The sequence below is a fragment of the Cervus elaphus genome, chromosome 26, assembly GCF_910594005.1.
Source record: "Cervus elaphus chromosome 26, mCerEla1.1, whole genome shotgun sequence".
Taxonomy (NCBI): Eukaryota; Metazoa; Chordata; class Mammalia; order Artiodactyla; family Cervidae; genus Cervus; species Cervus elaphus.
Window position 1 is genome coordinate 47,789,084 of NC_057840.1, and position 27,415 is coordinate 47,816,498.

A 27,415-nucleotide genomic window follows, 5' to 3' on the forward strand; every position below is an offset into this window, starting at 1 on the left:
CGGCGCCGGGGGCGTGGTCTCGGCCGCGCGCCCTGCGGGCTGAGGCGACCGGCGGCCGTTGGCGCGGCTTGGGCGGTTGTCTTGGAGAAGCAAGATGGCGGCGACGGCTGCCGCGGTGGTGGCGGAGGAGGACACCGAGCTGCGGGACCTGCTGGTGCAGACGCTGGAGAACAGCGGGGTCCTGAACCGCATCAAGGTGAGGCGGGGGGCGGGGAGCTGGGGGCGGGCGGCGGGCCGCGGGGCCCGTGTGGGCGCGGGCGTCACAAAGGGGCGCGGGGCGCGACGGACGGGCCGCCCGGGCTGGGGTCAGAGCCGCCGGCCGCCTCGGGGGCGGCCCGCGCGGGGGTCGGGGGTCAGTCACGGGGAGCCCCGGGCGGTGCGGCGGTGAGCGGACGAAGGGGCCCTGCTGGCTTTAGTCGGAGGACGCCGACCCCGGCGTCCGGGGTCCGGTCGCCTGCAGCCCCTGCACGTTTGAGGTCCAGCTACTCGCGGTCCCCTCTGATCCCCACGGCACGTTTGGTGGTCCAGTTGTCCACTGCTCCTCCGTGGTCCCCGCCCCGCCGCCGATGGTCCAGCCGCCCACAGTCCGGTGGTCGAGTTGTTCCCCACTCCTTGGGTCTCCCTCGCCCCTGGCCTGAGCCGCCGGTCGGCCAGCCCCTCCAGCTGGCTGTACCGGGCGGGTTGTGGATGTCCAGCAGCTTGTTTCTTGGAGTGTATTTCTCATTCATTCACAGTACTGGTGGGCATGATTAAGGACTGGACATCACAGCTTAGACCAGAGAGAAGGGTGCTGAGAGAGACAGTGCCTGGGGCACGAACAGTGGGCCTGAGAGCTTGCGTCACTCTTCAGAGTGTGTCAGGATGCCCTCTGACCTCTCTCTGCACCTGCCTCCTGAGCATTATAATCTTGCTGGTTTTCGTTTTGACTTTGGAAATTTCGGTGTTTGTGCTTCTTGCCATGAAAATTGTCTGGAGATAATTTTTTTTCCTTTCCTCCCCCCCCCCCCCCCCCCCCTTAAAGGCTGAACTCCGGGCAGCTGTGTTTTTAGCACTAGAGGAGCAAGAAAAAGTAGAGGTATGAAATCTACAAACTTTAATGACCATGTTCATTTTCATTTAAGGTCTAATTGCTGAAAAACCATTCTGAAATGCTGTATATAGTAGTGTGTAGCTAGGGATAATTTTGAACTAAAGATTATGCTCCTTTACTGTTAGGGGAGAGTCAAGATTATCCTCTTTTCATGTATATTTTAGAGTTTTGGAGTAACCTAAAGAAAGTTATCACAGGAACTCTGAAGTCAGTACTAAATCTCATCGATTCCTTTTCTTAGGGGAAATTGGAAACACTTGAAGAAATGGTTTCATAGTCCCTTATGCTCCAGGGACCCTCTAATTCATTAACATTTAAAATCCATTACTATTACACCTAAAAATTTCTTTTGCTGCTGTCAGGACGAATCTCCTAATTCAGTATCTCAGTCCTTAGCTTAACAGAAAAACAGTTCCTGTAATAATCAGTAGTTACAGAATGGGTTTAACCATGATTTTTTGTGTGACAGTATTTTACTTAATATCTTGCCAAAAAATTAAACTTTAGTCTACATTTTGTAGTGGTTTTGGGGACGAACATGTAATGCTTAATGATATTTCATTTTTTTTTTTTTTTGATATTTCATTTTTTTAACAGAACAAAGCTCCTTTAGTTAATGAGAGCCTGAAAAAGTTTTTAAATACAAAAGACGGTAAGATGTTTGTTGTTTATTTTGTCTGTCTCCGAATTTTTCAATCTTGACTCCATTTGAGATAAGTCAGGAATTTCAGATTATTTTTTGAAATGTCAATTATTAGAAGTTGTCGTTTTAAATTGTATATGATTGTACAACTGTTGATTTGCTATTGAAAATCTTTGGCTATGGAACATTATTGGTTAAAGACAGTTTTATTACAGAAAGCTGATGTACTGTAAAGTTATAAGCAAAATAGTCTAATCCATTTATGGAACGTTATATTGTCTTATTTATTGTTTCAGCCTGACAATCCTAATGAGGGAGACTGAGACATTTATCCCTTAATTGTATTATTCAGAGAGAAGAAATTGTAATTTAAAACCCTGAGAAACTTTATTCCCTTTAGCTATCTTACTTCCAGTGTCGGTGACGAGGCCTTGGGTTCCTAAAGATCCTCTCCCACCTTCTCTTTTGCTCTTTGCAGGCCGGCTGGTGGCCAGTCTCGTTGCCGAATTTCTTCAGTTTTTTAATCTTGACTTTACCTTGGCAGTTTTTCAGCCTGAAACTAGCACAGTAAGAATGATGCTTTTTAATGTCTGTCCTTGAAACCGCCTTTGACACAGATGGGTTCATTACAAGTTGAAAGTTAACAAAATTGGACAATTGAGAGTGTCTTGCATAAAGATTATTTTTCATAGTTGATTATGTCTTAGTTTCTTAAATGCCATTTGAGCTGTTAGACAGCTGGCACCAGTGTCCCTGCTTCACAGAACTTGACAGAATTGTTATTGTAGAGTACGTTTGTTCCAGTGTTAGCCTGCACCTGCTCATGGGGACTTTAAATGTGGAGATGTGTAGTCTTAAAAATGGAGACATTAGGAAAATGATGTCTTTGAGCTTAGGGATGTTTTTAAGTTTGAAAATACTTTTCTTTCGCCTCTGAAAATAATTTTGCTATATTTCTGTGCATTTCTGTTTTACTTTCTTACATCTTATTTCTTTCCCAGTTTCAAGGTCTTGAAGGTCGAGAGAATTTAGCCCGAGATTTAGGAATTATTGAAGCCGAAGGTACTGTGGGTGGACCCTTATTATTAGAAGTGGTCAGACGCTGTCAACAGAAAGAAAAAGGGTCAACCAGTGGGGAAGTGAGTACAGTCCTGTCCTTTGTTATCTGTTTCTGTTTTCCACTCATTGCCTATCTAGGGCGGCTGTGCGGATTAGTTGACACGTGTTGAGTCAGGTTGAAATAAAAAGAGGACACTCCTTCAAATCAAACCAGACATACTCAGAGATTGTATAAGTGCACAATTTCATGAAAACTGTAGACGCAGAAGCTCTGGGGCTGCTGCTGTTGCGCCTTTTCTGGGGAGGGACCCTCAGAGGGCGGGGTTCAGGGGCCGCGTGTGTGGAGCCCCTGCCAGCTCCCCCGCCAGCCGAGTTTGGCCTTGGTCACGTGACTCCCCTCCCGGCGGCTCCTCTGTGGACGGGAATGGTGGACTTCACTCGGGCATTGGGAGGCTTACACGCATGAGTTGGTGCATGTGAGATGCTGAGAACACCCAACGGATTGCTGGTCGTTATTTCTGTTACTGCTTCTAAACGTAGGCTGAGCTGTAGGCTTGTTAACAATTTTTTGAACTTAAAATCTTTTTAAAACTAGGCTGAAAACTTTAAACTGTTGATTCTGCAGTTTCCAAACATTCTTGTAATTTTTAAATTAGCCACTGTATTTCTGATTCTTAGCCTTTTTTTTAGAAATCACACTGATGAGATTAACAGTCTGATTTCCTTTACAAACAATAATTTTCCATCAAGATGCTGGTTCACTGACACAGACAACATTGTGAGTGTCTCAGATACCTGGTTGAAGAGAAGTGGGTAGGTGGGAACCTGGAAGGTTATGGGCTGCATTACTCCATTGGGAGAGTCTCAGAGTGTATTTCCCAGTAGAATCTTTGAAAATCATTAAAGCTTGACTGAATACCTGTAGCATCAAAGGCATACTAAATAGATTGTTTAATTAAAAGATAAAATATAAGCAAGTCATCTGTTCTAGAGGGGTTGGGAGCTAGTCAAGATGTGCTCACATAAGGAAATGGACGTTTAAATTAGGGCTTCCATGGTGGCTCAGCTGGTAAAGAATCCACCTACAATGCAGGAGATGGTAGAGACATGGGTTCCAATCCTGGGTTGGGAAGATCCCCTGGAGAATGGCAACCCACTCCAGTGTTCTTGCCTGGAGAGTCTCCTGGACAGAGGAACCTGGCGGGCTACAGTCCACGGGGTTGCAGAGAGTCGGACACTGCTGAGCACTGAGCACACCCAGCCACCACAGAGGACAGATCCCGTGGTCCGTGATGAGTTCCGCGCTTCTTAGGGGTGGTGATTTTAGTTAGCAGAGAGCAGTAGCTGTTTCAGGAAGGGCGTTGGAGAAGGCGGTGAGCCCCGACTGCAGCTCATGCGCTGGGGGCTCAGTCATCCGTCACAGTCAGGCAGTTTTTGGTGTGAACTTTTTCCATGAGGCTGCTGTGCTAGCTTCTGGTGAACTAAAAGGTGGCCTTGGTCCCTGCTGTCTCTGGGCCTCAGTCTGGGTGGAGGTGACGCGTCCTTGGCTTCTGTGGCCTGCCTGCTGGGTCTGTCCGCTTGCCCCTTTCGTCCTGTTTCTCTCTGCTCTCTGGCTCCCCTCCTGCGGTGCTGGCTGCCCGCTGTCTCTCTGGCTCGCTCTCCCTGCCTCAGCGCCTGGCAGTAACCTGGGCTCTGGGGCCAGACTGCCTGGGCGACAGTGTACCTCGTTTCATCCTGTGTGTGCCTGTCTCCAGCCACTTAACCTCCGCGTGCCTCGGGTCCCGCCCCTGTGAGATGTAGAGAGTCAGGTGTGTTTGTGGTCGCATCGAGGACTAAGGCTTCCGCGCCACGGAGCTCTGGGAGCCGTGCTGGGCAGGCCGTGACCACTGTTCCTGTTCCTTCCTTTGCTGTTAGGACTGAACACAGGACTCCCAAGCCCAGCCCAATCGTTGTCACAGGCTTGAGACCAGAATTTCCAGCCCTTCACCTGGTTAACTCACTGGCCTGTGTGAATCTTAGTGTAAGAAAACTGACTTTGTTGTCTTTACGTCTAACACAGTGAAAGCTGCACCAGACCAGAAGTGACCCCCACCCCCAACCCGCCTGGCCCTTCTGCACGTCCCGTCTCAGTTTCTGTAGGTTCTGTCCCTGTGACGTGGCTCGGGCCCGGCCCCGTTTCTCAGTAAGAGTTGTCGCTGTCCTTCCTGGGCCCTGTGGCTTTGGCAGCAGCTCCTGAAAGAAAGGCTGGTTCCTGGAAGCTCTCTGTGCCCTGCTTGGCAGAATGTCTGCCTCAAAGACCCAATAGGAGCTTTCCTGTCTGGTTGGTTAGATTTGGAATCGAGACTCAGTAAATGCGTTTTCCATCTGTAACTCTTGACAGGTGGGTCCAGAGCTTCCCACTCAGTTTGCCTGGTGTGGTTGAGGTCTGTCCCGTGGACTGGGCGTGGGGTCTCTGTGGCTCCAGAAGCGGATCCCCCCTCAGGACGCAGAGCCTCCCATTGGGCTGGATGTGTCAGCTCTACTGCTGGCTGGTTTTCCCCCCTTCATACCCGGTGTTGTCTTTTAGTAGTTCATGGGTGTACATACACGCATACACACAGTGGGTTGACACTTAAAGCAGGGCACTCACAGGTATCTGCTTTGGCCCTTTTGTCATTTACTAGTCTGTACCACTTTGAGGGGAAACATTCTGTTATTTTTATAGTGAAATAAAAAATCGTAGGTTTCATTGACCTCATTTTGACTTTTGATGCTGGAGAAGAAAACTAGCTGTGGATTAGCCCACTGTACTCAGAGATGCTTTCACCAAAAGTGCACTGTGTGTGTGTGTGCATGCCAAGTTGCTTTAGTCGACTCTGTGTGACCCCTGGACCATAGGCTGCCGGGTCCTCTGTCCATGGGATGCTCCAGCAAGAATACTGGAGTGGCTTACCCTGCCCTCCTCCAGGAGATCCTCTCAACCCGGGGATGGAACCTGCATCTCTTATACCTCCTAAAACGCGGGCAGGTTCTTCACCACTAGTGCCACTTGGGAAACCTCAAAACGTGCATTTTAAACCTTCCTTAAGACCAGGTTGCTGGGCCCACATCTTTTCAGTCTTTTCTGTTCATGATTGCTGAATTAATTCTAAAATTCAGCCCTTTGTCTATTTTGTCCCTATTTTGTCCCTCTTTAAACATTGCAGTGAGTATGGAATGACACTGCATAATCTTCAGGTTCCTCAGCTGTGGGCTTCCCCAGTGGCTCAGCTGATAAAGAATCAGCCTGCAATGTGGGAGACCTCGGTTCGATCCCTGGGTTGGGAACATCCCCTGGAGAAGGGAACGGCTACCCTCTCCAGTGTTCTGGCCTGGAGAATTCCATGGACAGAGGAGCCTGGAGGACAACATGCATGGGGTCACAGAATCAGACACAACTGAGCAACTCTCACTTCCTCAGCCATAAGACCCTGCATGATGTGCTCCCACCCTGGCTTTCTAGCCTCATGCCTGGTTTTGAAATCTGGAAGCTTGTACTTAGGCCAGACAGAGCGTACCCTAGAGTGGCCCTTGCTTCCTTGCCTTGTCCTTTTTCTCTTCTCTTTTCCACCTGAAACGGCCGTCCTCTTCCCCCACCCAGCTGTGCAGTGTGCGGTCCCCCTTCTCTCCTTCCTCTCTCACTCCTGGCAGCCCCTGTAACTGAGTGCCTCATCCTGCATTCTTGAAATAGTTACTTGTTTTTATGAGTTTGTTTGTTTGTTTTTTTTGAGACCAAATGAAGTAAAGAAGTAAGTCCAGGGAGGGAAGAAAGAGACGATCTTTGAGAATCAGAGGACAGTGTTTTTGTGGAGAGCAGGGAAAGCAAAGGGAGAAGGTTCACTTGGAAAGAACGCTAGGGGCGTATTTATTAATACATGTGGTCTGAGGAGCCTGTTCCAGGTGCTTGAGGGAAATACTCAGCAGGTAATTAGAATCCTAAGTCTGTTTATTTGTGGTTTTGGTAAAATTTGGAGAAAATCTAAGGATATTTATATTAATAGGAAGAAAAAATGGCAACATTGTGTAGTGGTTTTAAACGTTTAAATTCTATTGAGGTATAACTAGTATTTCATGCTTTGTTTTTAAATGTGTCTTAATTTTCAACCATGTAATATTTCAGGGTGCACTGGACCTGTCTGATATACATTCTCCACCAAAGTCACCAGAAGGAAAAACAGGTGCACACACTCCTCCCAGTAAGGTGAGTGGGCCAAGGCTCCTGTCTCTAGTCTTGGTACGAGTGTCGTTGTTGAAAGTGCTTTTTATCCTTTGTTGAAATCTTTATTTATGAGGATCTTCTGAAACTTTAATAAGCTCCTTTGGGACCATTATACAAGTCAGTAGGTTTTTTAAAATGCCATGTAAATATGTTCTTAAATTGTTTCATCAGTGATTTATATGCTGAGCCATATGAGATTTGTATCTTAGTACTATGCATTTTTAAAATACTGAATTTACTTTTTCTAATGAAAAATTTTTTTAAATTAATTCTTTTGCTTTGTTGATAGTGTTTTGAATATTGTACCATAGAAAGAAATATGCTCTTAAATAACAGAATTGTAGGATATTTGGATTCATTTCATACTTTGAACATTTGGTCCAATTGACAGAGGAAGTTTACTTATTTTTCACTTTTAAATTCCTATAATTTCGGAATATTAAGTTCCAGAATATAAAATTGTTGTGTTAAATAGTATAGACAGGTGCTCAGATTTGGAATTGTACATTATTATGATTTTTTATATTGATGAGCTATTTTGAGAATTTACAAGAACGTTTATGTACTCTGGTTATCTTTGTGTGGGTGTGCATGCATATGCGTGTGAGTTGTGTGTGTCTCTGCATGTGTGTGTGCGTCTCTGCACATGTGTATGTATGAGGGGGGTGTGTGTGTGTGTGAGTTGTGTGTTGTCTATACGTGCATGTGTGTATGAGTTGTATGTGTGTTGTGTGTGTGTATCCGCACACGTGTGTATGTATGAGTTGTGTGTCTGCGTGCATGTGTATGAAGGTGTGTGTCTCAGTGTGTGCATGTGTGTGAGTTGTGTGTATCTATGCGTGCATGTGTCTATGAGTTGTGCATGTGTGTGTGTGTGTGAGCTGTTGAAGTTAAGGCCTTCTGACTTCAGGGATTTGGATAATGGAGAAGAAACGGAGTGGGACCACTGCTGGAGTTTAGACTCAGGGCTGCCCGTCCTAGCGGGGTGGATGGCAGGGTGACCGTCAGGAAGGGCGTCCTCCCCTGCGCTGGGTGGCGCTCCGCCCGTGCGGTGGGCGAACCCGCTGGTCCTGCCCCGCGGGGCGTGGGTCTGCAGTGCTGTGTGCGTGCCTCTGGTGGAGCACGTCCTCCCCGACGGCCCTGGTGCCGTTGTTCACGGTACCAGCTGTGTCTTTCTGAATCAGGTGAGCTTCTGGAGAGCAGCGGTTTCACCACCGGATTCCTTTCTTTTCCGGATGCCTGGGAGTAGACACCAGTGAATGGTTCCAGTTTTTTGTTGCTGGTTCTTTGATTTTGTGGCTCCTTTTTATTTTTTAAATTCAGGAGTCTGAGGAATGTTGTGCATTATTCCTGATCAGGAATGAGGCCATCATGCTGGTGGTAGGTGTCCTGTTCCCTGAGGTCCAGTTAGCCTTTCCTGGGGCGAGGGGCAGGTGTTGGTCTAGGAAGGATTCTCCCACGATGCTCATCAGGCTGGAACTGCTGTGCGGGGAGAGCGAGGTTGTGAGTCTGATGCTTTCTTCGGGTTAGGTGCCACACAGAGCCGCAGGGAAAGAAAGCTTTGCTTTCTGTGGGAATATCTGGCTTTAGTGGGGTTAAAATTGATGCATGTTCCAAAATACTTACTAGTACCTGTAACACTGAGTTATTTGGAAGTTCTCTTTTTAGATATTATTTCTTAAAGCATGTTAGCAATACGGACTTTCCACATATTATATGTCTTCAGGATGATATATTAATGTCTGTTGTATGTATTATGTATTTGTATTCTCTCTACATAAAAATGTTTTAAGCTGTATCATGAGAATGATCATGAGACTCTTAAGTTTTAAGTCAGGAAATGAGAAGCGATGGTAATTTTTAAGGTGAACCTGGAGACACTTGATTGTTTCCAGGTGATCCCCATCCACCTTCTGATGGTCCTCAGCCTTGCCTGAGCTCTCCCTCAGCACCTAGGCCTGTGGGGGCAGTGGGCACTTCGGACACCAAAGCTCGTCTCTAGTGGGGCTGGCTGGGGCTATTTGAAGACAAGGCATTCTGTTGGCAATTAAAATGAGGTTCCTCTCTAGTCCTACAGGATCTTGATTCGGGGTCCCAGTACTTTGCCCATCCCTTTCTGGCCAGCTTCCTTCTCTCTCTGAGGTCTCCGAGTGTCTGGGGCTCGAAGAAGGGCACCTCATCACCCTGAAGAGCTCTAGGAGTCCCAGGAAGCTGTGGCCAGGCCCAGGGTTCAGCCTAGCCTGGACGCACTTGCTCTGCATCCCCCTGAGAAAGTTGGTTCCTAAAGGAAGCTGCGAGGATGGAAGGCTGGCTTTCTTGGGGTGCCACTGTCCAGAGTGGGACGGAATGAGTCTCACACAGGGAGCCAGGCGGGGTGAGGCTGCGGGCCCTGTGTGTGACCCTGTGACTGCTGGACATGAACTGCAGCGTGAGTTTAGGAAGAGTGTCAAGAAAAGGCAAAAAACTGTTTCAAAGAAGAATATATTAATTAGATTTTCCATTTTTAAGACATTTTCTATAGGAATCTTATTTAGTTTGGTATGAATTAGTTTACTTTTAAAGATTTCTATTTTGTGGTAAAATGTCATTTTATTCTCATGCTCAGATACCAAGGTATAGAGGACAAGGTAAGAAGAAGACAAGCGGGCAGCAGTCTGGTGCCAAGGTAACACGCGGGAGGGTGAGGAGGAGGGCGGCTGGGCGGGCATACCGCCAGCCCCCTGCGGGCCTCCCCAGGGGTCCAGTTCCCCTTGGCCTAGGGTTATGTTTCCTTTTGAAATACCGCTTTCTTTGTCTATGAGCAGAATGTGCCAAAGTCATGGTGACATAAAAGAAAAAGTAGTTTGACTTAACTTTCTATCTAGGTGAAAATCATATTGTTGTATTTTAAAACTCTACTCTCAGTTTTGCTTTGAAAATTCCTTGATTTGTCGGCAACAGAAAAAGTTGAAAATACCTTCCGTTTACTTTACTCTCCTCTTAAGTGGATGCTCACCTATGTGTTCTTAACCCGATGATTTTTATCTGAGGTAAATAGAGCATCAGACTGCTTTCTGGATAAGCTCTAGTTGGCAACTGAAAGGCCAGCCCTGGTGTCCTTCAGGACACTTCTGCTCATGTTGAACAGCTCTCAGCCCTGCGCGTCCGTTAGCCTCTCCGAGCCCAGGCTCTCCAAGTGCCAGCCCGCAGTGGACTCGGGGACCCTCCATGTCGCTGCCTTGGCTGCTTTTTTTCCTCCCCAAAAGGTCTCAGACTTTGAGTAAGTTGGTAGATGCGCTGCTTATAATATTTAAATATTAGAGTTCTCAGGAGAATTATTAGTTGCCAATGTAGTTCTTACACTTATTTAGAGTAAAATCAAGTTATTTAACATTCAGTTCTGAGAATCACTAGTCCTTGTTGAGTCTTAGTTTATGTACAGATTTTTTTCACTAAGTTCAAGAGTTCCAAAATTGAAGGATTTTGAAAAATTGTGTTGGCTATGTTAGCTGGCTTTAGTTCTAGTGGTTTCCATGGTAAGCTCCTATTATTATATTTGTTCACACTGTTCTTTATGCACTGCTACATGAGAAGATGTTTTAAAATGTATTGGAGTATGTTTGAACATTTACATAGTGAAAGTTTTAGTGTTGAGTGCTGAGAGCAAGACAAATTTAACATGGGTCCTCCCTTAAGCAGTTTATGATCAAATGGCAGAGGTGAGACAGACCTTAAGAAAAATAATTGAAAGTATGAATTGGAATTTTTTTTAGATGTCTTAAATCAGCTTCTTGTACTTTTTGAAAAGTATATTTCATAGTATCACATTTTAAAATCGTGTTGGTGTGGTGAGTTTTAGAGAAGCTGAGACGTTTGAAGGAAGTTGATACGTAGAACCAGAGCCCCTCTCACGCTTCACCTTGTGTGCTGGTCGCGGCCTTGGGGCCCCAGGCCTCCCCCTTCCTCTGCTCCGAGCAGGGCCTCGTGTGCTCTGAGGAGTGACGGGAGAGTCTGTCCGCCCGGATGCTGGAGTTGCAGGCTGCAAGTTAGCCCCTCCTGAGCCCAGAGCACTTGCTCAGTTTCTTGGAAACTGCTTTCCCCTCTCCCTCCTGCTCGTGTCTCTGAGTCGCTTTCACAGGGAGCCTGTGCTGTCCCCGTGTTGCCTGCTTCCAGCCTGAGAGAGGAGCCTGTCCCTCTCCCGCCCTGCCTTCCTGCTCCGCCCTGTGCATGCAGCAGGCGCCCAGGGCCCTGGCGTAGCCCAGCGTCCTCCACACCCTTACAACCCAGATCCCAGGCTGCCTCTGGTCTGGGCTGGTCCGCAGCTGGGCTCCAGGGGGAGCCCTTCACACTGTAGGTGGTGGCACCTTCGTCTGGGAGTGCTGCCCTGGCCGTGAGGAGCCCGTGCCCTGGGCGCCCTGCAGGAAGAGCTGCTCTGCCTGCGGTGAAGCATAGGTATTAATTGCTCATTCAGAAACTTTCGGCTATTTTCAGAGAAGCTATAGTCATATCAGAAATAAACTTTAAAAAATCAGTTATATGGATAACTAATTTGTACTTACTACTCTTGTAAACCTGTTAATGTACATAGCAAAATCTAAGGTTTTGAACTAATCTAGTAGAAATAAAAGTTATGTTCCTGTTTTTGTTATGTTGTGAGACAGGGAAGGATGGATATTGGAGGTGGAATACAAGGTGCATAAATTCTGGATGGGAAGGTGTTTCTTTACTCAGACATTTTCAACGTGTATTAACATTGCCAACGTATCTGTAATAATTTGTTTAATTGTAAACTGTTTTGTTGTACCAAGCATGGTGCTAGTTGTCTGAAAAAAAATACCAAAAATTAAAATTGACTTGTTACGCTCCACAAAGGTTTTTACCATTCAGATGAAAAAACTGAATAAGTTATTAGATGGTTTGTTGGTTTTTAACATTAAGCAGTTTTAATCATCACACTAAATGGAGCATCAAAGGTTATCCTTTCTGTCCATCATTGTTTTCACGTGTTTTAAAGCTAATTTTTGTTGAGATTTTTTTTTTTTGGCCTCAAGTTCTTAATAAATGACATTTCTTAATTTGTTCCTTGTTTTTGGAATTCTGGGATAAGCCCAGCCTTATGTTGATGTGCCTCCCCAGGTGGCCCAGTGGGAAGACCCCGCCTCCCCGTGCAGGAGAGGCAGGAGACACAGGAGACACGGGAGTGGGGGAGCGGAGATGAGGCGTGGCACAGAAGAGAGTTAAAATCCGACAAATGCTTCTGAATGTTGCAGAGCTGGGATGGTGCTTAACCTTTATGTTTCTCTCAGGAACAGTGCTGATTAAGCCTTTAGTTTAGAAAAGCAAGTTTTTGACCCCCCCCCCCCCCAGGTTTTTAAGACCTGGAATTAATGATAATTGAGTTTTCAACTACTGGAAAAACAGTAATTTCTCTCTGAAACTTCTCTATGATGCTAATTTTCTGTTAATCTAGAAATGATTAAAATCTTGAATGTGTAAGTGCACTAGAGAAACTGAATCATCCACTAAAGCTTTCTCACAGTTTTGCTGTAGTTCACCTTAAAGTGTGTTAATCCTGACATTCACCCAGGGGCGCTTAGTGACTGCCATGGTGCTGTGCAGTAGGCCTCTCTCTGTTAAGAAAAGACACAACTTCATTATGTTTCAGATGTTTATTATATATACCTCTTAGTTCCCAGGGCTGCTGTAACAAAGTCCCCCAAACGTGGTAGTTCAGAACAGTGGGCGTGCATCGTCCCCGGCTCTGGAGACTGGAGTCTGAGCTCAGGGTGTCTCAGGATTGGCTCCTTCTGAGGTGGGAAGGAGAGTCCTTGCCTCTCTGCAGCATCTCGTGGCTCCCGGCTGTCCTGCATGCTCCTCGGTGTGTAGACACGTCACCCCCATTTTGCTGTCACATTCATGGGGCCGTCTCCCTGTGTTTATCTGTCCTCTCTCATCAGGACACCAGGGGTATTGTGTTAGGGGCCTATCCACCTCCTCCATGACCTCCTCATAGCTGGTTACATCTGTAGTGAACCTGTTTGTAAATGAGGGCACATTCTGGAGTCCTGGGCGTTAGGCTTACAATGTCCCTTTTTGGGGGACAGTGGAGAATCAGTGGAGAAATAACTCCAGAAAGAATGAAGGGATAGAGCCAAAGCAAAAACAACACCCAGTTGGAGATGTGACTGGTGGTAGAAGCAAGGTCCGATGCTGTAAAGAGCAGTATTGCATAGGGACCTGGAATGTTAGGTCCATGAGTCAAGGCAAATTGGAAGTGGTTAAATAGGAGATGGCAAGAGTGAACGTCGACATTCTAGGAATCAGTGAACTAAGATGGACTGGAATGGGTGAATTTAACTCAGATGACCATTATATCTACTACTGTGGGCAGGAATCCCTTAGAAGAAATGGTGTAGCCATCATAGTCAACAAAAGAGTCCAAAATGCAGTACTCGGATGCAGTCTCAAAAACGACAGAAGGATCTCTGTTCATTTCCAAGGCAAGCCATTCAATATCACGGTAATCCAAGTCTATGCCCCAACCAGTAATGCTGAAGAAGCTGAAGTTGAACAGTTCTATGATGACCTACAAGACCTTTTAGAACTAACACCCAAAAAAGATGTCCTTTTCATTATAGGGGACTGGAATGCAAAACTAGGAAGTCAAGAAACACCTGGAATAACAGGCAAATTTGGCCTTGGAGTATAGAATAAAGCAGGGCAAAGGCTAATAGAGTTTTGCCGGGAGAACGCACTGGTCATAGCAAACACCCTCTTCCAACAACACAAGAGAAGACTCTACACATGGACATCACCAGATGGTCAGTACTGAAATCAGATTGATTGCATTCTTTGCAGCCAAAGATGGAGAAGCTCTATACAGTCAGCAAAAACAAGACCAGGAGCTGACTGTGGCTCAGATCATGAACTCCTTATTGCCAAATTCAGACTTAAATTGAAGGAAGTGGGGAAAACCACTAGACCATTCAGGTATGACCTAAATCAGATCCCTTATGATTATACAGTGGAAGTGAGAAATAGATTTAAGGGACTAGATCTGATAGAGTGCCTGGTGAATTATGGATGGAGGTTTGTCACATATAGGGATCAAGACCATCCCCAAGAAAAAGAAATGCAAAAAAGCAAAATGGCTGTCTGAGGAGGCCTTATAAATAGCTGTGAAAAGAAGAGAAGCAAAAAGCAAAGGAGAAAAGGAAAGATATTCCCATTTGAATGCAGAGTTCCAAAGAATAGCAAGGAGAGATAAGAAAGCCTTCCTCAGTGATCAGTGCAAGGAAATAGAGGAAAACAATACAATGGGAAAGACTAGAGATCTCTTCAAGAAAATTAGAGATACCCGGGGAACATTTCATGCAAAGATGGGTACAATAAAGGACAGAAATGGTTTGGACCTAACAGAAGCAAAAGATGTTAAGAAGAGGTGGCAAGAATACACTGAAGAATTGTACAAAAAAGATCTTCACGACCCAGATAATCACAATGGTGTGATCACTCACCTAGAGCCAGACATCCTGGAATGTGAAGTCGAGTGGGCCTTAGGAAGCATCACTATGAACAAAGCTAGTGGAGGTAATGAAATTCCGGTTGAGCTATTTCAACTCCTAAAAGATGATGCAGTGAAAGTGCTGCACTCAATATGTCAGCAAACTTGGAAAACTCAGCAGTGGCCACAGGACTGGAAAAGGTCAGTTTTCATTTCAATCCCAAAGAAATGCAATGCCCAAGAATGCTCAAACTACCGCAGAGTTGCACTCATCTCACACACTAGTAAAGTAATGCTCGACATTCTCTAAGCCAGGCTTCAGCAATACGTGAACTGTGAACTTCCAGGCGTTCAAGATGGTTTTAGAAAAGGCAGAGGAACCAGAGATCAAATTGCCAATATCCACTGGATCATCGAAAAAGCAAGAGTTCCAGAAAAACATCTATTTCTGCTTTATTGACTATGCCAAAGCCTTTGGGTGGATCACAACAAACTGGAAAATTCTTCAAGAGATGGGAATACCAGACCACCTGACCTGCCTCTTGAGAAACCTGTATGCGGGTCAGGAAGCAACAGTTAGTACTGGACACGGAACAACGGACTGGTTCCAAATCAGGAAAGGAGTATGTCAAGTCTGTATATTGTCACCCTGCTTATTTAACTTATATGCAGAGTACATCATGAGAAATGCTGGGCTGGAAGAAGCACAAGCTGGAATCAAGATTGCCAGGAGAAATATCAATAACCTCAGATATGCAGGTGACCCAACCCTTATGGCAGAAAATGAGGAACTAAAGAGCCTCTTGATGCAAGTGAAAGAGGAGAGTGAAAAAGTTGGCTTAAAGCTCAACATTCAGAAAACTAAGATATGTCACCCGGTCCCATCACTTCTTGGCAAATAGATGGGAAAACAGTGGAAACAGTGGCTGACTTTATTTTTTGGGGCTCCAAAATCACTGCAGATGGTGATTGCAGCCATGAAATGAAGATACTTACTCCTTGGAAGGAAAGTTATGACCAACCTGGACAGCACATTAAAAAGCAGAGAAATTACTTTGCCAACAAAGGTCCGTCTAGTCAAGGCTATGGTTTTTCCATTGATCATGTATGGATGTGAGAGTTGGACTGTAAAGAAAGCTGAGCATCGAAGAATTGATGCTTTTGAACTGTGGTGTTAGGGAAGACTCTTGAGACAGTCTCTTGGACTGCAAGGAGATCCAACCAGTCCATCCTAAAGGAAATCAGTTCTGGGTGTTCATTTGAAGGACTGATGTTGAAGCTGAAGCTCCAATACTTTGGCCACCTGATGCGAAGCCTCTTTGGCTACCTCTTTTGAAAAAACCCATATGCTGGGAAAGATTGAAGGTAGGAGGAGAAGGGGACGACAGAGGATGAGATGGTTGCATGGCGTCACCGACTCAATGGACATGGGTTTGGGTAGACTCCGGGAATTGGTGATGGACAGGGAGGCCTGGCGTGTTGTGGTTCATGGGGTTGCAAAGAATTGGACACGACTGAACTGAACTGAACTTTTTGGAGGATCACAATTTAACTCATAATAATCGCCAGGGCCTCTGGGGCTGTCCTGGGATGAATTCTAAACCATTGTCAGAGGATTGTTTTTCTGGTCACACGTCATTTTAAACAATTCTTAATCTTAGCTGTTAGATTCATCCACATCTAGGTGATAGAGACCCAAGTAACTGAAGTTTATAAGACTTGTCTTAAACCATGATAAAAGTTTTTTTAAACAGATCCCAGGGTATATACATCGTGAGTTGATGTTGCTCAAAAAGTGTGGGCTCTCTTGATGAAAATTGCTCTTGAAGTTTTGCAGTACTTTTGTTTTAATCTACAGAATGTTTTGATTAATGTTTCTCTTGTTAGTGTGGATTTCTTTTTTTGTTTAATAGCAAAAAATACTTGGAATCAAGTTTAGTGAATTCATTAGTGACCCAGTTAGGTAATGGTCTTTTTGGTTTAAAAAAAAAAAAAAGAACCAGTTATAAAGTAATGACACATTCCTATGTGATTTAGAAATTTATTTTGGAAACACTTCCAAAGAAGTTTGAGTGTTTTTAAAGTTTAATTTTTACTCCATAGATAAATAGAACTATAATGTTAAAACAAGTTACTATTTTTAAAAGTATGTATTATGTTGAGCATCATAACGTGCTATGCCATGAAACTTGTCTTCCTAAAACTAGTCTTTTGTTTCATAGCAAGAATATTGCTAAAACCTGTCAAAAATAATCATGGACATATTAGTTATTCAGTTCAGATAATTCAATGTATGAACTTACGTTATGTTGATGATGTGAATTCATGGGAAGAGAGACTGAAATGACGATTGTTTTTTGTAATGTGCTTTTACATTTGTGTTTGTCTGTCTCAGGTCAGGCATCCTTTTGAGATTTCTCAGGGGTGTTTTGAAGGAGATACTATCTCAGTATCTCTAATCATAAATGTGTTTAAAAAGCACAATAATTCAGGGTATTTATTTCCAAATGTATATTCCTTTGAAAAGATATAAATCTTTTAAAACATTTGTAAATCAGAAATTATAATGGGAATGAATCTTATTAAGAAATACATAAGTGGTTGGTGTGTCTGTAACTGATAATAACAGGAAAACTTCAAGAGGGTTGTGAGGAAATTTGAAAAATGTCTGCTTCTTTGAAAATATCCTATGTTGTCTGAAAGGGTGATAACTTGGTACTTATCTCTCCAGACATCTCTTTACAACCATTTATTTCTTTGCATTAATAACATGGAATGTACAGCGTGTGTCTTACCCGCTGTTACTAATCATGGCTTCTAGCTCGTGTGAAAATGTCGGCGTGTATCTTACTGCACTGTCCCCGCCATACCCGTGTCAAAAGTACAGCCCTCCTAGTGTCTCGCGGAATCAGTTATAACACATGCTGTCACTGCCCTGCTTCAGCAGTCAGCGACTTTTCCCCAACCACGTATCCCCTTTTTCTTAACTCCTCGTGGTAACTTGACTTGGAAAAGACTACTCTGGTTCAGTTCTTGAGGGAGTTCATGCCTGAGAACATTAAATTTCTTAAAATTACATAGTTAGTAGTAGAGTACAGGGCCTTCCCTGGTGGTTCAGTTGGTAAAGAGTCTGCCTGCAATTCCAAGAAACCCGGGTTCAATTCCTGGGTCAGGAAGATCCCCTGGAGAAGGGAATGGCAGCCCACTCCGGATTCCTGCCTGGAGAATTCCATGGACAGAGGAGCCTGGCGGGCTCCATGGGATCCATGGGGTTGCAAAGAGTCAGACACGACTGAGCACGCACACACACACACAGTACAGACTGCATTACATGTTCCGTGTTTCAGGACAGCGCTCGCCTCACGCTCCTGGCGTCTTACTCAGTGCTGCTCTCTAGTGTCGGGGCTAAATCTCTGACCCATACGAACTGCAGTTTCATAGGACTCCACTGAGTGGAGAGTATAAGCCTTTTGCGCTAACCTCTGGAATCAGACTTTGATAGCAGACCCCTTGACACACCCCCCCCCCCCGGAGGCCTGGGCAGGTGACTGAGATGCCTCTGCATTTCCTTTTCTGCAGAGAAGACAGAGCCCGTCCACATACCATAGAGTTACTTTGAGGATCAAAATCAGGTAATCATGGGAGACATTTGAAGGCTTTCTGTAAATGCTCCTTTTATTATTGCTGTCCTGGTTTTTTGGTTTCATTATTTCTATTGTTGACATAGAAATGTCTAAAGGCAGAAAGAAATCTGACCAAGAATAGAACACAATCTGGTTGTGAAGGGCAGAGCTGACTGAAAACACGACCCACGCTTTGTGCTAACATCCCCCGGTCAGCAGAACAAGAGTGAGGATGGATGCTGGAGAGAGTTGTGCTTTGCTTTACGGTGTATAGAAACAGGGGACTCCCCTTGTGGCCCAGATGGTAAAGAACCTGCCTGCGATGTGGGACTCGAGTTCCATCTCTGAGTGGGGAGTATCCCCCAGAGAATGGAGTAGCTATCCACTCCAGTATTCCTGCCTGGATAATCCCACGGACACAGGAGCCTGGTGAGCGACCGTCCGTGGGGCCGCAGAGTCGGACGTGGCTGAGCAATTCGCACTTCAGCTTTCACAGAGACACACATACACATGTGTCCTGGGTGCACAAGGAAGGTGTGGGTTAGGGAGTCACTGAAAGGCTGAATTAAGACCGGTGGTTTCGCTTGCAAAACTTTCATCTTGATGCCCTTGGTAGAAAATTGTGAGTTTTCCTGACGAGCACTCTGTTTATCTCCTGGGTTCAATTATGTGATGTACTAATGATGATGCTCCTCCTTGCCTCTTTATTATGCTCTCCATTTGCCATTTGAAAACATAGTAAGGTAATTTATGAAGCAATGATACATATGTAGGAGGAAATGGGAGAGTTTGTTTATGAATGGGCCGGGTAAAGGTATTTCCACGGAGGGAGGGAGGAAAGGGATGGTATAAACATGTTTGACATTTTTCCCCTTCAGAAGTTAGTTATAAACTAACTTTCATGTCACCAAGAACTTTTGTCTTTTCCTCTGTTTTCTAGAAGGCCAGCAATGATGCCAGTCACAGCGATACCAGTATCTCATCATCAGAGCCAAAGAGCAGAAGTAGTCTTCACTTACTGGCCCATGAAGCTAAAATCGGGTCCTTGTTAGGCAGCAACAGTCTCGATGTCAACGCCAAAGCGGGTCCCAGTCCAGATGAAGATGACCTGGAAGGGGATTCTTTCTTTGATGACCCTGTTCCTAAACCAGAAGCAGCGTACGGTTGGTGAGTAACCTGTGCTTTTATGTTATCAGACCAGAGGCTTAGAAATGGAGTTTCTACATGTTTTATTTTGTGTTTAAGAAAATGAGCTACCAATGGTTTGTAATTATTGAATTCGTAAGTCTGATTTTGTGTCCTGAAAGCCATTTAGGGCTTAAAGAGTCCAGGTTTTGAAAGACCTGGACATTAACGATTTCAGCAGGTAGGTGTGTGGTGCATGCCGGCTGCGTGCCAGGTGCAGCAGTGATGAGGCAGGCAGGCTCTGCCTCTGGGAACTCACACTCGGATGGCAGCATCAGCGAGGGCCCGTCAGGCGCCGCCGTGTCTGGGGGACGCAGCCGTGTTGGGGAACTGAGCTTTGAGGGCAGGAGTGCGAGTGTGGAGGGCCGCTGGGTCTCGAGGTGTCAGAGAATGCTTCAGCCCCAGGGTGGGCTCTCGGAGGGGAGAGGAGGCCAGGCGCGGGCCAAGGCGCCTGTGGGAGGTGGACTCGGGCCGGGGGAGCGACATGGCCAGGCCTGGCCCCACTGTGAGGGTCCCGGAAGCCCTGGGGTCTGAGAAGCAGAGGGACCAGAACACAGCTGCTCTGTGACGGGATCTCCTGGCTGCTGGGTCTCCAGATGGAAGCTGTGGGGTTAGCCAGGTGGAAGTGGTGAGGATAGTTGGCTAGGGATGTAGTCTAAATTTAGATCCAAAGGGATTTGCTGGTAATTTGCTTCGTAGCATCCCTTGCTGCGCCTGTACCTGCAAATCCCTTCCTGGGCTGAGCCACTGGTGTTGCTGCTAAGTCGTGTCAGCCCACCAGGCTCCGCCGTCCCTGGGATTCTCCAGGCAAGAACACTGGAGTGGGTTGCCATTTCCTTCTCCAATGCAGGAAAGTGAAAAGTGAAAGTGAAGTCGCTCAGTCGTGTCTGACTCTTTGTGACCCCATGGGCTGTAGCCTACCAGGCTCCTCCATCCATGGGATTTTCCAGGCAAGAGGACTGGAGTGGGGTGCCATTGCCTTCTCCGGCTGAGGCACTAGAAGGTTGGAACTGCCGTCGCTGAGGTGAAGAGTGGAGGGAGCCAGGCTGGCTGCGCAGGGGGCTGTGTGACCGTCCAGCCTCACTCCCACCCGCTCATTTAAGAAGGTTGTCAACAGGAGGAAGTCTGTTTTCAGGTGTGAGTGTGGGTGTGAAGGCAGACGTCTGGGCTAGAGGAGACAGGAAGGACTCATCCCTCTGAGCTGAAGGGCCCCTGAGGCAGGGTCGCGGCGGGAAGGGAACCTGGAGGAGGGTGGACGTGTGCTCAGCTTGTGCAGGCCGCCCGGGGCCTTCCCGGGCAGTCTGCTCGAGGGGGGCCGGGCCGGGGCGGGTCAGGCTGGGCTCGAGGGCCCGAGAGTGGAGGGTTGTGGTGACGAGTGGTTTCCTGGTGAGTTGACTAGGGGCGCAGGGGACGTGGTGACGGCTGGAAGGGACACGGGTGAGAAGCGTCCCGGTGGGAAAGCCAGCAGCACGCGTGTGTGTTGTTGAGAAGAACCGAGTTTTAGAGAGGAAATCGGAAACGAGGTCAGAGAGGGATAGGGCTCCTAGAGCGCTGGAGCGGTGAGAGGCGCAGTGTTCGAGTGCGAGGAGGCGGGCCAGGCGCGCTGTGTCAGCCGTCCGCCGGAGGGGGCGGTCCGGCTCCGAGCAGGGCTCAGCTGGCGGGTCGTCCGTGGCCTGGCCGGCAGGGCCGTGTCTGCGGTGCTCGTTGCCTCTGCTCGTCGGCTCCTGCGCTGTCCCTTGCCTGCATCTCTGGGCCCCTGAAGCGACTGCCAAGACAGCACAGACAGTGAAGCTGATGAGGGGCAGTTTTGTTTGTGGGAGAAGATTCTGGATAGGCGATAATGTCCTACATGAATTTGCAGTGATTCTTAGTCTACTTTGCCTTGCAGGTACACATTTTGGCTTCAATCTGTGACATGTATATTCTTTGTTTTCCAGCGCCTGTTGTTGCCTGTGAAATGTATTCAAGTTGCTTAGGTGTTAGGGGCAGCGGGTAAGAACGCCATTAACTGCATGCTTGTTTCTCGTCAGGAGAAGTGAACCCAGTAAGCAAGCAGGAAGCCTTGCATCGCTCTCTGATGCGCCCCCCCTAAAAAGTGGACTCAGCTCCCTTGCTGGAGCCCCTTCATTGAAAGAGTCTGAAAGTGAGTGTCTGAAAGTTCTAGACTTGCTGATTGAAGACATGTACTTCTAAGGCTGCTGCTATTTTTCCTCTAATTGTATATGATCATTTATTTTTTTCATAAAAATATATGTAAAATCATAACAGCCTATAATTTTGCTACTCAGTGATATTTTCAGTTAATATTTTGTTACTTTTAAAATTTCTTTTGAGTCTGGTCATATCTTCTATACTGTTTGTATTCTGCTTTTCCTATGCCATGAAAATACTTTTAGAAAATTGAGTTTATAGCTGTCTTATATAATAAATAGATAAAATTTTAAGCCATCTCTGTTTTGCTGGACATTTAAAATGAGTTATGTAGGATTTAAGTACAATTAATTTTTTAAAGTTTGCATCAGAGATTCCGTACATACCACAGTAATCATTGTAAGAATGTTAGAATGCTCCTCTGCCTCTGGCAATCTGGATCAGCTGTATGTTTTTATATGTAGCCGAGATGGGGATTGATCGCTTGATGCAAGACCAAGGATTTAAAGGCATAGCCTTAAACATGTAGTAAGCATGCAGATGAACTTTGTATACTGTATCAGAGTAAATACAGGATTTAACTGCCAGTGTTTAGAGCGTATATGTGCTCTTTGAGTAGATCTTTGTTAGGAAATTGCTCTGGCATTTTGCATAATCTTGTAGTGCTACCCAGCTCCCCAGGTGGCGCCAGAGGTAAAGAACGTGCCTGCCTGTGCAGGTGACGTCAGAGGTGCTCGTTGGATCCCTGGGTCAGGAAGACCGCTGGAGAAGGAGATGGCGGCCCACTCCAGCATTCGTGCCCGGAGAATCCCCGGACTGAGGGGCCTTGCGGGCTGCAGTCCCCGGGGTCGCACAGAGTCGGGCACGACTGAGTGTGCCCGCAGTGCCGCTGAGCCCTGGTGAGACGGGACACGCCTGAAGGTGATTCCCCGGGGCACGGACAGCAGGCCCCTGTGGCTCGTCTAGGCAGCTGGTAAACTCGCCACGTGTCTGTTAGACCGCCACGTCCGTTCCCCTCCTTTTCTCCTTTCCTGTGGCCTTGTCGCCCTCAGGGAAGGAGTCCAGAGTGCCATGGTCGTGCCGCTCTTAACACTGACTCGGGAGTAGTGACTCAGAGAGGCCGTTGAGAACGAGGGCTGAAAAACAGAGCCGCGAGGAGCTTAGCTTCGTCCACGAAATACCATTAAGTTGGAGCGGAAGGCAGAAGTTTAACGGAAAAATAAAACTGATGAGAATAGTTGTGGTCTGTGAATTCATACCCAGTAGGGCTTCTTATGGAAGGTTGACATCCGATGGTTGGGTAAAAATGGTTTCAATTGCCAAGTTCCAAAAAAGAACATAGTATGGCTACAAAAGGTCTGTATATTATAGTAGTGTGTAGTTAAAAGGGGTGTGTAATACAAAATGTAAGCATATTTTATTGTATAATGAATAATGCAGTGTATTTAGTCACAATTCGTAATTTCTTATTAGTGTTCAGTTATTATGTGTCAACAGACCCTGAAAAAAAAGTTGACATGGTTTAGAGACTACTGTATTCTAACAGACAAGTTAATGTGAATATTTTTTTTCCTGTTCACAGGTAAAAGGGGAAACCCAATTCTAAAAGATGTTAAATTGGTCAATGATAAAATTGGATCACTTGGATTAGGTAAACTAAATTTCCAGTTTCAGTATTGATTCCTTTCCGGTGATTGTTTTTTAGAATGAAGTCTTCAGTGAAGGGTCAGCCAGCCTATCTGGAGCTCCTTATATTATCAGAGGTGCTCGTGTTCACAGATGGGCACTTTGCATGTTTAAAGCACAGGTCAGCACTCTGCAGAAGGACAGAGTGGGCACTTCCGGCCTGTGGGCCATGTGCAGTCTGTGTCCAGTGTTGGTGTGTTTACAGTCACTGAAAACTGTAAAAGTCACTCTCAGCTCACAGGCTGCCCGGAAACGGGTTGTAGGCAGATTTGGCCTGGGGCTCAGCTCTCCGTAGAACCAGGCGGTCAGCAGCTGATGGCCGGCTCCAGCCCACTGTGTGGTGGCCGTTTTGTCCTGGAATCAGCTGCAGAAGCTGGAGGCGAGTGAGGGGGTGGTTAGTTTCCCCAGATTCAGGTGCAGCCCAGCGGTCCCCACTGTGTTAGCTGGGTTCTCACTCTTTGCTCGGTCTGCCTGGGGTAGTTTCTGAAGGAAACGTGTATGTCTAATTGTCGATATGGTGAGGTGTGTTTATTGTAAATATATATGTATGTTTTCTTAAACTTACCAGGGACTGGAGAAGAAGATGACTATGTTGATGATTTTAATAGGTAAGAAAAATGGTTGGACAAGAAATATATAAATTGTAAACAATTTCTGAACAGGACAGTATGACAAAAATCACATTTGTGCTTATTTAGTGTTTTTCTTCTCTTTTTTTGTGTTGATTGAATGTGAGTTAAAGAGAGTTAATCCAGAATTGTCCCTAGACTGTGAAGCAGGTTTCTGATGTTACATTAGAATGAGGACTTCTTCATCATGTTCAGGGAGCTTATGAGACACAGAAGAGGAACCAGCGGTGAAGGGTGGACTCAGAGGCCGTGGGAGCAGTGTGGTCACGATCGCCAGTGCTTTGCCTCCCCTTTCTGATCTCAGTGGTGGGCATTGTCCACAACTGGCGTAAACAGATCACCCTCTCAAATTGTTTTTCTGATCCAGATGACATTTCTTGATATTTTGTTTCAAATAACTTCTTTATAAATGTAAAGAACATATAATCTATGACTTGGCTAATAATTAATTAGGAAGTAATTAAATTAAGTCAGTGTGAGGATTTTATGCTATTGATAGTTTTTCTTCCAATTTAGGACTCATGTTTACTTTCTAGCATACTTTTGAGAAATGAAATTTTAAAAATCTGGGTTTTCTTCTTTCATGCCATTGTGACCATAGTCACTGTTGTGAACCTTAGTTTTCTCATCTGTTAAATGGATTGGACTGTTCTTGCTGCCACTGCTAAGTTAGCTTAGGATCAGGTGAGATGGGATGTATGGAATGAATGACATGAAGTATTTTATTCTATTTTATTTAAAGAATTAAGATACCTGAAAAACGAAAGAATGGTAGTTGCTCTTTATAAATGCTTGTAATCAGAGTTGTTATTTTTCTTTTTCCCTGAAATTAGCACCAGCCATCGCTCAGAGAAGAGTGAGCTGAGTATTGGGGAAGAGATTGAGGAGGACTTCTCTGTGGAAATGGATGACGCCAACACCAGTGATAAAGTGCGATGCTGTTCCTTCCCTGGGGCGTGCCGTCTGTGCCTGTTGCCTTGAGTCACTGGCGAGCTTCAGAAGCTAGGAGAAGAGCAGTTGAAAATTAGGAAAGGTTTATGGTGGAGTTTCCTGCTCCAGATCTGGGATCGATACCTGTCATGAGTGTTTCCAGTTATGGCCCGCTTTGCTTGTGAAATGCCTGTGTGTCATTACTGGGACTCCCACTGCTGTGGGCGTAGGTCCACTCCAGTGGGTCAGAACTGGAGTCAGAGCCCACTGCCTCAGGGTGTAGACGGTGTAGGCAAGGGGTCCTCGCCAGAGAAGTCCCTGGGGGGGGGGGGGCGGTGGCTGCAGAGGACCCCCGTGAGTGCCGGAGCCGAAGCAGAGACTGGCCGCAGGGTGTCGGCGAGCCCTGAGCAGGCCGGGGGACGAGACCGTGCTAACAGGCTCTCGGGGGTAAAGCCATGCCTTGGTTTTGGAGATCCACACCTGAGCTGTCTGTCGGCAGAGAGGAGAGTGCCCAGGTGTGTGTCGGGTGTGAGACCTCAGGTGTGAGACGTCAGGTGGCACCTCAGGGCTGGGTATTGGTGCCCACGGTAAACCGAGGGAGGCTGCCACCTGGAGGTGAAGCTTGCTTTGCCGAGTGAGGTAGGACTCTGCCCGTCACAGACTACCACGGGGGAAAGGCCTTTGACACAGGCAGCATTCTGTAATGAATCTGTAATGAATCTTACTCTCTGATGTGTGTTTGCTTCTGCAAGCTTTAACCTTCGATCCTCAGTTTCCTTATTCCTGAGATGGGGGTGTTAATGCCTCCCTTATAGAGTTGTTCCGAAGGTTACCTGATAGTATGTGAAATGCCTTCTTTGGTTCCTGATACAGTGTACTAATAAGTTTGTAATAATTTGTTTTCTCTTACCTTTTCGCCTTATGTCATCCTAAAGAGTTCTGAAAATACTGCTTTAAAGTTACCAAAAGAACTACAAATTGGTAATTTTAGCAGTCAGTCGTCTTGTTAATGTCGAGTCCATCTGGCAGCTCAGCTTTTGTTATCCTCGCCAATTTCAAAATAGGAAGAAGGAAGTGAGGAAGAAGACTTTTTAAAAGAATTGTACACTTGGAGGATAATTGCTTTACAGTGCTGTTTTCTGCTGTAATCAGTGTGAATCAGCCATGGGTGTAAATGTGTCCCCTCCCCCGCCCCTCCCACCCCTGTAGGTCTCAGTGTGAATCAGCCATGGGTGTAAATGTGTCCCCTCCCACCCCTGTCGGTCGTCATGGCACTGAGCCGCGCTCCCTGGTCGATGGCAGGTTCCCGCTGGCTTGTATTTTACATGCGGTAGTGTATGTGTTTCCACGTCAGGACAAGGGCTTTTCCCTGTGAGTCAGTTGGCAGAGTCTAAGATGATACTGTAAGTTACAGCAGTATGCTGAGAATCACGGACACCTGTCTCTTGCTGACACCGATCCTCTTCTTTCTTCCGAACGACCAGCTGGAGGACCTGACGCAGGACCTGACCGTGTCGCAGCTCAGTGACGTCGCCGACTTCCTGGAAGACGTGGCCTAGGCCCGCGCGGCAGGGCGCTGTCGCAGAGGACGGGACGCGGATCAGTTCCCTCCAGACAATCGCCCTTTGCTGGAATGTCTGCTCCCTGTTGGTGCCTTGTGTTTCAAAGGATTACAGATATTTAAAAAAATTAACTTTTCCTTATACTAAACAAAATAATTCCTATTTGAGCCCATGTGTGGAAGATTTAATATTCCTAATTTGGTCTAGGTACATGCTTCTCTATGAAAGTTGATTAGGCTCAAATTTACCACAAGGAGGGAGCCGGCACAGTGCTGGCATTAAGCGCATCGCGAAGGTGGCACTAGAGCTGTGGGTTCACGGCTCCACGCGCCTGCCTGCCTGCCTGCGGCCGGCACCAGGGCTCAGGCGGTCGGCAGCAGGAGGGGCGTCTGCAGTCGGTGGGGGCGGTGGTGGGTGGTTCCACAGCGAGCTGGCCCGTGGCCTGGAAGATCAGCAGCCTGGAGCCTCTCACTGTAAGTTACACTTGATAGGTTGACTTGGCTTTGCATTTCCTTCCATTTGGGAGGTTTGTTAGACCATTAAGGTTATATTAAAATCCTTGTGTGTGTCCGTCTTAATTTTGCTCGTTTTAAAGATTTAAAATCTGGAGGTGCTTGTGATTTTTTATTTGTGGAATTGTCCCTGATGAATTTGAGGTCACCATCCTGGGTCTGTGTAAGCAGTTTTATTCACAGGTTCTCCTCATTGCAGTTATTATTTGTAAAGATGCTTTGAAACATATTAAATACCAAAATGCATCTGAAACCATGAAGTAGTGCTTTCATTTCAAATCTGTAAGTTGGTTGTATTTAAATCCATTGGACTGACCCTGGTCATGGCCTAAGACCAGACCCAGACGACCAGCTCTGCACACTGCACAGTCTCACTGGGGCCCTCGGGGTCGCGCCAGGGGTGGAGTTTGGGGCAGTTCGCTGTGTCTGCCCCCACGCTGCTGTCCGCATAGGTGCGGACCCCCGTGGTCCTGAGTGTTACAGAGAACTGCAGAAGTGAGGCGTGCTTGTTCGTAAGCACAGCTGTGACCGAGGGTTAAATTCTGTACTTTTTAATTTCAATTAAGAGTTGACTTTGTTAATAAAAGGAGCAAATTGGAACTTAAACTCATTGATCTCAAGAAGT

General features: G+C 46.3%; 1 protein-coding gene across 2 annotated transcripts; it reads left to right on the forward strand.

The window, feature by feature from the left end:
- CEP43 (centrosomal protein 43) lies at positions 1-27,404 on the forward strand. Of its 2 annotated transcripts, XM_043888408.1 has the most exons (13): positions 1-196; positions 1,022-1,075; positions 1,688-1,742; positions 2,212-2,300; positions 2,735-2,872; positions 6,931-7,011; positions 9,635-9,694; positions 19,076-19,302; positions 21,351-21,463; positions 23,054-23,122; positions 23,726-23,765; positions 24,620-24,716; positions 26,201-27,404. In XM_043888408.1, the coding sequence occupies exons 1-13, from the start codon at positions 95-97 to the stop codon at positions 26,273-26,275; spliced, it is 1,200 nt and encodes a 399-aa protein (XP_043744343.1). In that variant the 5' UTR covers positions 1-94; the 3' UTR covers positions 26,276-27,404. The 2 variants fall into 2 exon arrangements, with proteins under 2 accessions (XP_043744343.1, XP_043744344.1); XM_043888409.1 differs by lacking the exon at positions 9,635-9,694 and having other exon boundaries at positions 3-196.
- The last annotated feature ends 11 nt before the right edge of the window (positions 27,405-27,415 follow it).

Bases quoted from the DNA above. Each gene is read 5' to 3' on its own strand.
- CEP43 (XM_043888408.1), top strand. From the start codon at position 95: ATGGCGGCGACGGCTGCCGCGGTGGTGGCGGAGGAGGACACCGAGCTG. The intron at 7,012-9,634 runs GTGAGTGGGCCA...TCTCATGCTCAG, and splicing joins CACACACTCCTCCCAGTAAG to ATACCAAGGTATAGAGGACA. The intron at 23,123-23,725 runs GTAAACTAAATT...TAAACTTACCAG, and splicing joins AATTGGATCACTTGGATTAG to GGACTGGAGAAGAAGATGAC.